Source organism: Patagioenas fasciata, chromosome 11 (assembly GCF_037038585.1).
Source record: "Patagioenas fasciata isolate bPatFas1 chromosome 11, bPatFas1.hap1, whole genome shotgun sequence".
Classification (NCBI taxonomy): Eukaryota; Metazoa; Chordata; class Aves; order Columbiformes; family Columbidae; genus Patagioenas; species Patagioenas fasciata.
In genome coordinates this window covers 18,056,884-18,072,396 of record NC_092530.1, presented here as the reverse complement: position 1 = coordinate 18,072,396, position 15,513 = coordinate 18,056,884, and the positions used below count along the sequence as shown (strand labels likewise).

Genomic DNA, 15,513 nt, shown 5'->3' with positions numbered 1-15,513 from the left:
CTGCCCTGTGCTGAGTAAAGATCTGTTCTGTGCAGCTCTTGTGTCCAAGTCTTCATTTATAACACATGCTTCTCCTCTGTTGTCAGGTGGCACATTCTGAGTAGCATGGTCAAGAGGTTCATGTAGTTTTTAAAGAAAAAGTGTCTTGTATCTTGTGTCTAAGCTCGCAATTGCAATGCTGTGCAACCGATGAACACTTTTCTAATCTTAGTGTGGGTTTTTTTTAATGGTTTAATTTTTCTGGTCTTGACCCAAAACCCATTGGAATTTGTTGAGTTCGGTTCATTTGAATGGGTTTTAGATCAGGTCTGTAAGTAGATCTCTTTCCCATCCTGTTCCATGTCAACCAGTGTAATTGGCTTCTCCTCCCTGCCATCCCTGGGACAAGTGAAACTCAGAGATCCAGGTCCAGAATATTTCATGGTTCAGTAAGCTGACATCATGGACCTAATGATGGGGCTGGCATTTCTGCTTACACTGATCATTTGCAACTACTTGCTGCATGAATGAAATAATAATACTGTTTTCTTTGTCACTGATGTCTCAACAAATAAACACCTCCAACATGTTTAAATTTTCCATTTGTTCCTATCACTTGTCAATTTTCTTCTAATACCTTGGGGTACATAGAAGCATAGGTTTGTGATATTAAAAAAAAAACCAAACCAAAACATTGGGCCACAAAGAATGTTGTTGTCCTTTTGTGGTCAACACCTAAAACAAAAAGAGCTACCATGATGCTTCTATGCAATTGCACAAGTTCTGCATGTGATGAGAGTTGATTTCTTTTTGAGATCTTGCAAGTTACCGTTCATACACCCTGCAGCACCCTCATGTCCTTGCATCTGAAACACAAGAGCTGCTTCCCAGTGTGTGCTTCCTTCAATGCGATGTTATTCATATCTAGAGTTACTGATAAACTTTACACAAACATTACATTGATCTTGACCTATATTTTTTCAGTAAGTTAACTGTGTATTTTTAGTCAGTATTGCATCTACACAGTGAGGATATTATGTAGATGTCATTCTGTTGAGATGAACAGGGAAAACCAGTAAAGGATGGAGGGTGTTACTACGGAGTTTTATATATGTACTCCATAAATACAAATATGTTGTGATACACAATCCTATTTTTGTTGGAGTATATTGTGAAATTGTCTTAAATGGTGTGGATCAGTAAGCTGATTGTTATACTTGATTGCAAGCCTGATGTTTTGATACAATAGACTTCTTTATTCTTTACTCTTTCTCTCTTTCTGTAATTTGTAGCCTATATTGAAGATCTCACAAGATGTGTTGAACAAAGCAGAAGACTCATTATCGTGTTAACTCCAGACTATGTTCTCAGGAGAGGATGGAGTATTTTTGAGATGGAAAACAGACTCCATAACATGCTAGTCAGTGGAGAAATCAAAGTTATTTTGATTGAGTGTACTGAATTAAAAGGGAAAGTGAATTATCATGAAGTGGAATCTTTAAAGCACACCATCAAACTTCTCTCAGTGGTCAAGTGGAAAGGACCAAAAAGCAGCAAACTGAATTCTAAGTTTTGGAAGCGCCTAGTCTTTGAAATGCCAGGGAAGAAAAAGGAGGTGGTGTCTCGGCATCAGGTCCTGGATTCTGCAGAGCAGGGCCTTTTTGGAGACCTCCAGACTGTACCCTCTCTTGCCGTCACCGGCACTTCTGCCACGTTGGTAGAATCGCGGGCTGATTTAACTGATTACCATCAAGCAGACTCTGTGCAAATGAGACATTATTGCAGAGGATATGAATATGATGTGTCAGCGGCAACATTGCCAATAGCTTCCATAAGCAACCATCACACATACTGTAACATACCCTTGACACTACTAAATGGACAGCTACCTCTTAACAATACCATGAAGGATCCCCAAGAGCCTCACAGGAACAACCCGTTGCTACCTTTATCAGCAAAGGAGCTTAGCTTCACCAGTGATATTTGGTAGTGAAGATCAGGACATTTTGGGATGCTTCATGACCGCCATGGAGACGCGTTTTTAAAGAACTTTGGCCTAACCCCATGGGGTGAGAAAAGATATTCGAAGCAGCAGCACACTTGTTTGCTTTTCTACTTGAACCTTTTGTTTACATTTACAAATTACTGACAAAGGGGGCATTCTTTTGTAACTTGGTAATGTCCTTCCTGTCTTTTAATGTACAATTTTATTGCTTCTTTAAAAAGGAGGGGGAATAGAAAAAACAGATCCCATCATTTTACAGTAGGTTTACAATCTGGGATGGATAAAAGGTCACTGTACATGGTCTCCCACATTCATACATATTTATGTAATAGTATTCGAAATACACAGAAGTTGTTGGGTTTTTGTTATAGACTGCAGTACAGTTTGAAATTCTGATCATACTACGAAAATGATCAAGTCCTGCACAGACCAGGTGAATCATTCTCAGAAGGAAGGAGGAGGAAACCTTCCTGGTAATGTTGTCTCACAAATACATTTTAGAAGATGACCAGCTGAAACAATGCAGGTGAAGCTTTATCAATAAAGTGCATAGTAACAGTTGCTGCAGAATAAATCACCTGCTCACATCAACATCTCTTCATTTTGTTACTGAGGCATGTTGTATTCCTAGTCAATGATTAGCAATGTGGTTTTATTAAACAACTCACTAGAATATCAGAAGATGTTTAGGAGGATTTAAAATAATTTTCCTGTCAATTATAGATTATTTCACTATTTTTTGCAGATTTTTAGTGACTTTTTTTAAACAGTTTAAGTATAAATTTATGTCTGTCAGTCAATTCATTAATCCGAAATTTCTTAAAACCTCTTGAGCTCTTTTAAGATTTGTAATAAAGGCAATGCAATTTTACATAGGAATTTTTTTTCCAAAATCAGTAGTTACAATTTGAAATTAACCTTTTTTGTGAGAACATCAGCAATAGAAAATAATTACTAGAGCAATATTCAGAGATGAAGCGCTAAGTTATTCAGGTTTACTAGCAGTCTAATGCGGTGATAATCACCTGAGACAGTTTTCTCTCTGTTTATCTACCTGTCAGTTTATGTCCCTTTTAAACATGGCCAAAGCAGGAGTATTTCTGCTCTGTGCAAGTAGTGAAAAGTGATAAGCACCTGGTAAGGTCTTGCATTTCTCACTTATGTGAGTGATCCCATCAGTCAAATAGGATACTCTCATCTATCTTTCATGGAAAGGATTCTTGCTGCTGTTGGACCTACCCATACTCAGCATCAGGCTTCACTACTCAGCGAGTTAAGTTTTCTTTGGACCAGGATGTTTCATGGAGATTTCCACACTCTGTTGATTCAGGGTTGCAGAATCAGACCGTGGAGACAATAGTATTCAAGGAAAAAGCTCTAAATAATGAAGGCAGAAGACAGTTTTGCAATTTTTGGCACAGTTTTAACGAAAACACAGTAGTCATGAGAGTTTTGTTTCAGTACAATCTACTGGAGCAAGTTTCCCAAAATATTTTTATGGCAGGCAAGCTTGCCTGTACTTCAGTAGGATTTTAGCATTGTTCTCTTTGCTTGCATGAATAAAAGCTCGCACTCTGCACTTGACTGCCTGCAGTTTCATCGGCAAACAAGTTCAGTAAATCCTTGACATTTTGCAGTGGTTCCTAAATTGCACCCTACAGTCAAATGGAAACAAACACTGACCTGAGACAGAAGTATCCAGAATTGGCCCAAAAGCCATGAGAATGATCTCAAATGTGCAGTAATTCATCGAGGTCGGTATTTTTCCATTGCTTCTTTCCCCTGTTCTTTATTCTGTGCCCTCTTACACCAGTTACTAATGGTAAGATTTTCATTAGGTTCTAAATAATACATATTTCTCTTGTTTTGTTCCTGGCATTATTATGCATTCGACACAACACTGAAAATGGAAATCTAGAAAACATATTAATTTACTACACAGTATAGGACTATAACTTGCTCTTTTGTGAAGTTACGTTCCAAACATATGGGTGTTTAATATGCATATTTTTCTACTGAGAAAGTAATTTTACCTCCATTATAAATATATGTATTTCAGCCTCCTCCCAGAAATTTACAGAATTTGCACCGTTTTTTAAGTGTTTACAGACTGTGTTTACACTGGCTATGTTCTTTAACGCAAAATGTGATTTTTTTAAAAGGGAAAACACTAGAAGAAAACCCTGCATGAGAAGAGCTGCATATGTTTAAACGAAAAGCTGAACTTTTCATCGTTCTCCTTTCCACATTACTTTAAAATCTAGTTAATTCACATAGAATGTTCAGTGAGATTTTAAACCTACTGGTTCTGTACTAAGCATGCAAACTCAAAAAAAAAAAAAGAAAAAAAAGAAAAAATGCATATGCAGGTTGATCTGCTTCTTTTATTTACAATGACTAATTATGGGTAGCAAATTCTTTTACCTGATGATAATGTCTCTTAGAGCAGTAGCTATATAAAAGCAAAATGCAGTCATGTTTGCATTGAGGTAACATGAAAAGAACAGTTTTTCTGTCATTTTGCAAAAGCACATTGTGTGTCTGTGTACCGATGTCTTTTAGTTATAGATGACAAGTCACAATCTGCTTTAAGATTTTGAAGTGTGTATTGACAATATAGACGTGAATCTGAACCACCTGTACCCCTCTGCTTTCAGTATGGGGATGGGGACCTGAGCTCAGGAGGCCTCTTGTTGGCCCAGTTTCATGTAATACCAGTATGATGTGCTGCAGTTGCCATAGGTAGCACTTAAGGGTCTGGAAAAATACTATCAAACAATGAAATGCATGTGTCAGTGGGACCTGGGTGGCATCAAGACCAGGAGCTTGTCCCACAGTGAAAATTGTAGCAACCCTCCAGTGCAGTCCCTGGTGGCAGCAGTGACAGTTTGGTGGCAAAAATGTTCTAGCTCATTCACGTGAACTTCATTAGTTGAAACAGAAGGGCATAAGTGCATTTTGTGTTCCTCTGTCTGAGCAAAGCCCTGTACTTATTCAGCTGGATTTATCGGGAAGAGGCCAGGGCTCTATCCTGACAGTGCCTGGTGCTGTGTCTCGCTCGTGTGACCAGCAGCCCTGACCCCCCTGGCATGTTGGGCTGTGCCCTCCCCAGCAACAAAGTCACCAGCAGCAAATATCCTCATTGCACCCACATGTGGCTTCTGATCTGGTGCAGGTTCATTTTAAAGATGGTTTGTTATAATGTTTGGAAACTACTTTTTGTGTGCTTACCTTTGTGTGTGATGTCCTTCAGAAGCAGTTATGGCTTGGAGGTTGTATATAAAATGAGCTAGAAATTGGAAGCTTATTCAGCCTCTACAGATTTTATGTTCCTAAAGAAAATTCAGAGACAAAACAGGGTAATTCTAAAGTAAGTAACAAAATAGAATTAATATTGACAGTTCTTGGGGCTGTGTGCTGGACCAGTGTTTTAAGTATTAATGTTCCTTTCACCGGACAGTGGATGAGAAACCTGTGTAAAGATATTGTTGCCTACAGCTCTACTCCAAAACCTATTCAAGCCAACAGAAAGATTTCCATCAAATTCAGCAGACTTTGGAGAAGGCCATAAAACCTTAGGTTTGCTGTGTACAGAGAAATAAAAAGGACAAAACTGAAAAAAAGAAGTCAAGAGGCTAAGAAGCTTTTCCTTATTTAATCTGCCTAAAATCAAGCTTATTTTTGTCTCTGTTTGATACGGATATGCTCCAGGACTGTTCAGCCTTGGGAAAAGAATTTTGCTCATTCTTTGTTATAAACAAGATAAGGACTTGGGAATAAATAACAGATACTTTTAGGGAAAAAAACCACACATAATTTTTAAGGGCTTCTACTCTGCTTTCGGTAGTGCCTTTGATTCAACAGGCTTTCTCTGTTCATCCAAAAGCAAAAGTGCATACTGAAATTCCCCTTAATTCAGTGAGAAATACTTTACTGAGCAGGGGCCTGGAAGAACCATTCAGCAGCAGAAATCACGGCATTTAGCCACCTTTAGAATTCTGCCCTTCTGGAGAGCCTCAGAGCAGCTATTCCCATTTCAGTCTCTCAATAAACGCGAGTATTAGGGCAGAACAGCTGTCAGGTCTCTCAGTCCTGGTTCCAAGCAAGAACATCTTCAATGCTCGTTAGCCTGGTGGTGACATCTCCCTGGGAACTCAATGGTAGAGGGGAGAACAATGGCTTTTTTCATCATGTTGGGCAACTGGGAGCTTACCCCATGGCCAGCGGCCATGGGACAGCTTGGTTAGGAATACCATCTGCCAGAAACCTCTACCGCCATGCCGCGTTTTGTGCATCTTCTCTTGTGCATCCTTCTTCTTTTGTGCCTCCATTGAGGTTCATGCTGGGGCTGCAAAGTTACTGGGACACTACTGTAGTGGTAGTAAATTCGAAGAATCCAGACGCCGGCATAAGCTCTTTGATCGAACGGGCGGGCCGGGCGAGAGTAAGGAGTCTAATTCAATGTGAATTTACCATCCGTACTCTTTAATGAACTCTTAAACAACACTGAATATCAATGTCCCCGAGACCACGTTTTTCCAAGCCTTATATACTCTATACCAAAAGGCCATGCGGCAAGTGCAGGCTACAATTGGTTACACTCACAGTCACTCATCCCCCCCCACTATGGTGATTGGCTGCAGGGCACTGTTCACAGACTGTTCATGCGCAGCGGCAACGCCCCTCCTGCAGCCTGGGTGGAGGGCAGAGCAGCTTCTGTTTACTTTCCTTTTGTCTCTGGTGTCTTAGGGAAATCCTTCCGTGTAGCACAGCCGCATCAAGCCCTGGCTTGTTCACAGCACACAGCCAGAGACTCTCCACACACTACAAAATAAGTGGAATGTGAAGGAAGAACAGAGCAGTCGGAGTCCAAGGGTTCCCCAGGCAGAAATACAGATTCAGTTCAGCACAATGACAGCTCTTGCATGAATGCATTGTGTATGTCCACTATTCACTGGATGCTGGGCAAAGTTCCCCAGAAAAATATAATTTCTTGCCAGCTCACTTGCTTCAGGACCCTTATCTTGATAATTTTAAATTTAAGTTTCAGTTTCATGTCAGATGGGAAACTTTCTTGATTTCTTCAACAGGAGAAAACAAAAAAAAAAAAAGTCAAGCTGCTGCTTTATGTTTTTGGAAATTCCCCACAAAGTAGAAACTCATGCTTTTTGCTGGTCTTGTGTGCTTGAAACTCGCATGTAATGCCCTAAGTGTTACCAGGTGGATGAGGTGACTGGTTTCTGCAGCGTGGGGGATCCCATTGCTGCAGCGTGCGACTTCTGGTCTGGCTTCTCAAAAAAACAAACTACTCACTTTTGCCATTGCCCTGTTCTACCAGGCGTACATTTTCAGTTAGTGTGGTCCAGCATCAGGAGTAAAGCGGGTACCAGACATTACTGTTGAGGACTGTCCCAACAACAGTTCTGCAGCTCTTACAACACATAGTTGCTGGGTGCGCTATCAGTTTGCATTGGTACCGTCCCCAGGGGTGTCAGCCTTGTGGTCTGCTGAGCAGTGCAATAACAGCCAGAGCCTGTCTTTCCAAAGAAATGAAGCCACGCAGGAGTCAGATCTTATCAAAAGTGCATAGGAGTTAGTCCTGGTCATCAGTTCTTGTATTACCAGCTTTAGTTAGTCAGGACTGTGAGAACTAATGACTGCTCTGAGCAGCAGGGCTGGAAGAGCCGCACCAAGGTGAAGCCAACAGGCCCTTCATCACACAGGTCAGGAGGAAAATGAGTACCTGAACATTACAATAATCATGTAATGTCATCAATATTGGTCTATTTACTTATAAAATCATGAAAAATACATAAAAGTACCTTCCTCCATGGTCTTGAAAGTATTTACGTTTTTGAAATTTCATAAATAATAGTGATTGAAACAGTTCCATTTTGGCACCAGTTAGCACAGCGAGTGAGTGTTAAAAATACAGGATTTTGGAATACCTTGTTACAGGAGCAAAGTGAAATTTGAAAATGGAAAGTAATGGCATGTCACATTCCTGCAAACACAGAGAACAATGTTCTGAAATGTTCTTTGCTTCCCTAAAGAAATGGCATGAAGTGTTTGTGATGGTGAATGAAGGACAGCTTTGCAATACTTAACCTCAAGGAGTCATTTGATCATTTCAATACCATTGGAGAAATTCAGAGGTTAATAAGGCTGCTCTAAAAAAGTATAAAACAATGTCTGAGAAAAAGGAAAGATAAAGTTACTGAGCTTTGCTAGGATGTTTGTTGTTTAAATATAAAACAGTAACACTGCCAATAGAAGCAGAACATGACCTGTCAGCATTTTCTCTTCATTGCAATATCATTGTACAACTATAGACCAAGCAGCAAGCGAATAAATAATAAATAAACAAAAATACAGCCTGTCAAGTTGAGCCAGGTTCTCACGGTAGGTATTCTATAAACAACTCTTCTAATTCATTTTGATAGAGCGTAATTGGCTTTGCAAGGTTTTAAGAGCTTTCTTCAGGACAAACACAAAACAACGTATTTTATACTAGATGAGTTTTACAGTTTCTTTTAAGACTGTAAATTCCTTTGTGCACAGCATTGGGTGGTAAGTGTTCTCCTGGCTGCAAGTTTTCACTGTGGACGTGCAAAGTGGTTTGCTGGAGTGAGAGCACCGACAGCTCCTGCTGAACCGCTCAGATTGAGCAGAGCAACATTTGAGTATGGGTGGTACAGACCCTGCTCACACGGGACAGGGTGGGCTCACGTATTTGACTGGGCAGCACCAAGAGAATATAGCACCGGTTCAGACTGTGCTCACACTGTATAGAGGGATTTGCAAAGTCTCCAGTGCCCTCTTTTAATGGAGACTTGTAGGCAAGTTGAGGTAGAAATTAAAATTCTCAAAGGTAGAATTGTGCGCCTCCTTTCTTTCTAAATCCAAATTATTTGGGATTCAGGGCATGCCCTGGGATTTATGATGTGAAGAGAAGAATTGGTGATTCTCATTCAGAGAGCACAAGGGGCTTTGCTTTTACTACCAAGACACATTTTCATGAGAAATCCAGACCCTGATGTGGCTCAGATTTAACGTAAATTAGTCTCTCATGAGGTGAGTCAAGAAGATAAGGTCTACTGAGATATGAAGAAGCTTTTGAAGTGCAATATATTCTAATCAGTGTGTGTATGTGGCTTAAAGGTAACTTCTGACAGCACCTAAAAGGGAGCATTTAATACTAGTCCCCAAATAAGAGAGTCCATATTCTGCATAGACTGTGCACAGAAAATTAACATCTGTTCCACAAATTATAACAACCTTTAAAACACTTAACAGCTCTTTGATTAAAGGATAACAGAGGCTTTATGATCATGAAACAATCTAACACCTAACTCTGCTGGGGAAATGTTTTCCTCTTCCCTTTAGCAAATGAAAAACAGGGTTAGGATCCATTTTGCCCAAGATCCTACCAAAACCCAGAGGCAGAGCTGGGGCCGTGCCCACTGCCTCCCAGTCTGGAGCTCTGCCCAGCAGATAATACTCCCTGGACCAGCCTGACAGCTTCCCAGCAGATTGCCTCGGCCTGGCTCTGTGGCCACATCATCTCTTGACCAACATAAAAACATTTTTCCAGTCTGTATGAACAACCTCCGAATGTTCCCTAAGTGGGTTGCACTGTGGCTGTTTTGGGGAGCGCAAGAGAGCTCGCCCAGAGGGAATCATGATGCTGCCCTGTGGGATCATCAGCTCTCTGCAGAGAGGGGAACACACAGAAGCTCCTCATCGGCAGTGAAGTGACTTTGGAGGGATGCCGACTGACGAGATGACAGCAAATCTCTGTTCTTTAGCAAATTATTGGTGAAGGGAGACAGCGGGAGAAAAAATTGGACTGACAGATCATTTGTACCTAACAACCAGCCTGAACCCAGATCAGAGCTTTGGCTCTTATACTGCCAAACTCAGGGAAAATCTGAACAAAGTTCAAACTTCATTGCTAACACCCATCAACATAATGAAGAGAGTAAGCATCTGTGATACAACAGTGCCAGTCTGTGAGGAAGGCTTCAATCCAGGGCCAGAAATTTTCACTTACCCTTCTGAACAATTTCTCCTTGCAAAATGCCTAGACCAAGGCAGGTACATGTATATCTTAGTGCACAGACAATTTAAAGCAGCCCCCTCATTGTGGAACAGAAGAGAGGAGCCTCAGACAGCAAAATGAAGAAATACATTAATGAACTTGGCTGACCTGGCTTGTCCTTGGCAGAGTCCCCCAGCTGTGAAATACAAGCTCGAATGCCATGGCAGAGGAGGTCAGGCTGGGTGAGTGTTTCTGAGAGGTGCTACGGAGCTGGGATTTGGGGTAGAGAGGGGCAGGAGCTGTGTGAGGGGCTGGAGCCCACCACCACCTGCCTAGAAGACACCACATGCCAGCAGCTGTTGGGGATGTGTAGGGCATGGGCACTGCTTGGACACAATGGCTTCAGCATCTCATGGTCACTGCAACCTCCTCCGAGGTCCTTGAGGGGGCTACTTATGGTACCCAGTTCCTGAGCTCCCTGGGCTGCAAAGAGAGGTAAATCCTATCCAAACAGTTCTGCCTCCAAGCAACAGGCTAATAAGGGAAACAATAATGGTAGTCATTAATTCAGCAAGCTGTTTTACATCCCTTTCTTAAACCATTAACTGTACCTCATAAACTCAGGATCTGACTTGTCGTTAAGATACTGAAGTCCCTGGAGAGGGTACAGAAGTGGCACTGCCTGCAGCAGGGAGTGGTTCACGCACAGTGTGAAGCTGGTCGCAGTCATACAGATGAAGTGGGAGGTGAGGCCTCGCAAGCTCTTGTCACTGCTCGCAAGGTTTGGCGGCTGTTCTCCATGGGAGGAGAAGAGGAGATGTGTCTGCAGGGCAGCAGTGTGAATCTCCAACACTGCACCACGAGCAGCAGGACGGAGAGCTGGAGCAGCGCACCCGGATGGGCAGAGTGCCCCGGCGCCCCGCGGGCAGCTGAGCTTTGCGGCAGCACGTCTGCAGTCAGCAGAATAGAGGCAGCCCATGACAAGGGCTTTTCTCACAAAATACAGCAATGTAACCTTTGAGCTGCTAATCATTTTTCCTTTCTGACAGCCAAACAAATGTTACGAAAGAGTAATTCTCAGCATCCATTGTACCCTGAGGGTTAACAAACATGTGTAAGAGCTCAAGAGAGAGAACTGGCAGCCTCAGCTTCTCCTTTAGCGTGCAGAGAGCTCTACTGAGACTTGAGGGATGATGAGAGTTGTCTTCTTTTTTTCTTTTTTTTTTGAGAAATTAGGTCACAGAAATTGTCAGAGGAGTATGTGGAATGATTATAGCAAAAGCACAGAAGCCTGTTAGAGAAGCATCCTGATATTAGAAGCCTGATTCTTGTTATTTTACAGTAAGACTGTAAAGCACAAACTCTCCCCAAGAGCTAGGAGACAGTGCAGTGGTTTGTGCAGGGTGGTGACAGAAGTTAAGGCGGCAGCAGACAGAAGCGGAAAAGTGGAGAAACCAGAGTGTCCATGTGAGGTGGCCAACACTGGTCTCACACGGGCCAGGGCCAGGGCCAGCAGACTCTGTATGATGCGGAAAGGCAGTGCCCGTCACTCTGCCATGGGCCAACTGCCCAGCGCTGCACAGTGTCACTTCTCTGTGACACTAGTTGCTGATCTTGAGATGGTTTCTAGTGGACAGGCGTGGGCTTCTCCTTTGGCAGCCTTTTCCCTTCACTCAGCAAAGAGGCTGATGCTAGAGCGAGCCCAAAGACCAAGTTGTTGTCCCATTTCAGCAGGGCAGGGGTCTGGTATCCAAGGGGTGGCACAGGGATGCCCATATGGGGCCAGTGTCCAGGTTACAAGGGTTCAAATACTGTCATTCCCTCAGCAGAAGATGCAAGAGCATTTCAACACACATGTTCTTCAGTCCTTGCTGTCCCTGAAACCTCACCAAAATTTCCAGTTTCTAATACTTACTGTCACTGAGCTAGTGAACACCATAGGAATAGCGCTGGTGGCGAAGCCACAATGTCCAAGTGAGACTAAAGTATCACAAGGTAACTTAGTCAGGACCGGTTTAACTTGTAGCAAGTTATTAGCATCTTAAATAGTACTTAAAAAATTGTGATCTGAAAGACGTATTTTCAAAGAACAAGCTCAGATAATCGTCAGCCTCAGTATGTCTGTAGGGCTTTGGCTGGCACTACCAGGAATGAGCCACCCCAGGCTGACCTCCCTTGCCCCAGCCAGCTCTGCTTTTCCTCAGGTTTCCCATGGGAGTATCACTGCTGACCCATCGGCCACCCTACAACAGACACTACACCAGTTTTCTGATGATTTCATGTTTAATTCGTACTCTGCACTGAGCCGTATGAGACAATTCCCTGGCTGTGAGAAGGGAAAGGCTCCGTAGAGGCAGCTTGAAATGTAGCGCTGGGGCAGTGAGGCTGACTGCAACATTTAGAAATGACATTTTATAATACCTCGGTTAATTCAGGAGCTTACCAGGTGACACCAAGAAACCAAGCAAAGGCTGTATTGACACCACAATCAGACCCTGGCCTTCAGCCTGGGCAGTTTTCACATGGAATTAAATGAATTCAGTGTACGTGTGAGTGGTGAGCCACTGATTACAAGCTTTGTTATAATAAAGCAACATTTTTTAAAATTTTACTGTCTTCCCTACAGGCTGTGGAGGAAGTGACTAACTCCTGATCAGGCAGTCAGGGACCTGGTGAGAAACTTCAGGTATGTTCTGGTGCCTTGTCTAGTCCAGGGGATATTAGTCAAGCATAAGTCATAGCACTACACCTAAGGACAGACTTGCCCAGGGAAATCACAGACTGCTAATTTGGAGGGAGGACACAGTGGGGATTTTTTACACTAAAATGGTAAAATAAAGGTCTCCAGCTGAGATATCCATTTTGAGAGATGAATGATAATTTGCAAGAACAGGGGACAGCTGAAATTAATAATGATATTTTGCTGTAATTTGTACTACGCAAAAGCAGAGTCAAATCAGTGTAGTCACTAGGGATCTGTACCTGATCTCTCTGAATGAGAAGTTGTTCCATTAATCTGAGCAGCCTAAAGGGAAGATTGTAATAACGCTGAGCATTTGGCTTCAGTTGATCCAACAGTTCCTACCAAGGGAAGAAAAAAAAAAAAGCAAAAAGCAAAAAAAAAAAAAACCACCTGTGAATTACAGGATCTGTGCTTTTGTAACTAGACTAGTTAGTGTAATGTGGCTGGGCAGAATCTGTGATTCCTTCTAACATGGAGGGGAGAGACCAGTCATAATTTCAGTTTGCCATCTGAAGTACAAAACCATGCTCCTCCTACCCAGTTTTACATGAGTACACCAAGAACTGCACCAAATTTTAAGAAGTGAGCTCAGACAACGCTCCCCGCTCAAACCAACCAAACCCTCCCAGGGTTAGCTGTACTGTAAGAGACCACAAAAGTCACAACGTAAAGTTCACATTGCCCAGAGGACAGAATTATCCCTGCTGACCCCAATAGCAATCAGTTTTCAGTTTGACTAAAATTAATTTGCCTTGCTCCTAGTCTAAGCCTCTGCAAAGGGCCTAAGCACATCTCCAGTGCAGGATCATCCTGGGACTGGCTCCTGGTGAGCCCTCCTGCTGCCTCTGGTTTCCTCTCTGATCCGCTGTGAAGGCAAAAGCTGCCGAAAATGCTCTCAAAAGGTTAAAAAGAGAAATGTGATGGAAATGCTGGCCAAGAAAGATCAGCCCTGGAAGCTTTCTAATTCTCAGTTTGAGCTTGGACATGACAATAGTCATGAAAGGACTTGAAAGCCCTCCCAATCTAGATGAAGAATAATTGAGATAAAGGGACACAGCAAAGAGGAAAAAATACAGATGAATCCTGATTATCCTCCCATCAGTTGTAACATAGAAACTAGGGCAGGATATCAGGCCATTTAATTCCAGCAAAAGTGGAGGTGGCCACAAAGGGGATTAAATATGACTGGAAAAGCAGCTAGTATTGGTATGGGACAATCATCAAAATGAGCCAAAAAAAAGAAAGTGAATGGGGATACACAACACTGACCTTTGCTGCATTGTTCACAGAAATGTCAAGGGAAAACACAAACCCATACACCCACACGAAAGTAAAGCAAATTGTTATCTGGCTGAGCAGGAAGGCATGTCTGGACAAGAAAGAAAACAATTGATCTCTGTGGGGTAACCTAAGTCCAGGAAAAAGAACAAAAGGGTTCAAATATTGTAGAGTTAAACTGAAATATTTTCTGGTTTTGTTTGTTTTGTGGGGTTTTGTTGTTGTTATTGATTGGTTGGTGGTTTTTTAAATAAAAAACACCTAGAAGTGCTATTGCTGCATCAAAGCAAAAGGTGGTATAAAGCATGCAGCTCAGAAGGGGGGTGTGAGTACCCACAACGTGTGCATGTGTATTCACAGTCATCCCAAGGAACATCACTGATTTTAGAACAGATTAAAGAAGAGCCTGGATGTGCTTTCGGAAGCCTTGTGCATCAGACCCTAGTGCAGAGGTGGATGGATCATGGCTCAGTTTTCCAGCAAGGGGGCAACATCCTGCTACTGCTCCTGAAGTTTGAGTTCAGCAATCTCCAGGGGCTAGAGCCTGTGGTAGAGGAGCAAACAACTGAACTTTGGAGAAAAAAAGGTCAAGCAACAGCAGAAGGACACACGGTGCAGCTGTTCTAGGGCCTCACAGTTGGGATAGAGGAAATAAAGCAGATGTAGGACGTCCAGTCTCAAAAGCAAACAACCCTGAATGGGCAGCACAGAGAAAACCCTCATCAGCTGTGAAGAAAAATAAGGTGACACTAATTGAGAGAATCCATGAAAGAGCACAGCCCCCTGCCATGCAGCAACCCATAAGGGAAGGGGTTATTGGCATCTCTGAGGTGTGCAGTGGTCCAGAGAATGAGAGGCACAAGGCTCATGATTGCTTCTGGCAGATCATCGACATGGCTGTGAAACAAGAGACCAAGGGCAGAAGGACTCCCTGATGCTGAGACTGGAACAAAAGCCTCAATTACGCACTGCTGGGGACGGATGCACGAACGGGGTACAGCACTGCAGTTGCTGCTGTGGATGGGAGAGCACCAGTGCTGTGGAGAAGGCTCTTAAAACTGGAGGAGCAATAGCCTTGTGTAGGCGCACCAAAACACCCCCACAATGGGGAAATTCATTGTAAGAAATAGGTGATACCGTATGGTGCAGGGATTAAGTAAAACAGGCCAAAATGGCAATACATCCACAATGGCTCTCTGCCTCTGGTGCCACCTCTGCGTTCATCGTGCTGGCCAAGGCACACATCTCCTGGGGACCTGTATGGGCATCCTGGTCGTACTCCAAGACTAAGGGTCTGGCCCAGATGTTGTGAATGCTGTTGTTATCCCGTTGGGAGCACTCCTCCCTGCTCTCATCATCCCAGATTATCCTCTTGGCCAAGGCGTCTGGCTTGTCTTCATGAACTTGCAAGACGGTCTTCCCTGCTTTCACTGCTGGCTGTTGGCTGGGTCCCTGGCACCCAATGAG

General features: G+C 42.9%; 1 protein-coding gene across 4 annotated transcripts in view; it reads left to right on the top strand.

Annotated features, from left to right (window-relative positions):
- Positions 1 to 4,617, top strand: part of IL1RAPL2 (interleukin 1 receptor accessory protein like 2) — a 372,810-nt gene extending 368,193 nt beyond the window's left edge. For all 4 annotated transcript variants that reach the window (XM_065846525.2, XM_071813491.1, XM_071813493.1 and 1 more), the window contains one exon: positions 1,272 to 4,617. In XM_065846525.2, coding sequence (XP_065702597.1) covers positions 1,272 to 1,969 — 698 coding nt within the window. In that variant the 3' untranslated portion in view covers positions 1,970 to 4,617. The remainder of the gene's footprint in view (positions 1 to 1,271) is intronic.
- The last annotated feature ends 10,896 nt before the right edge of the window (positions 4,618 to 15,513 follow it).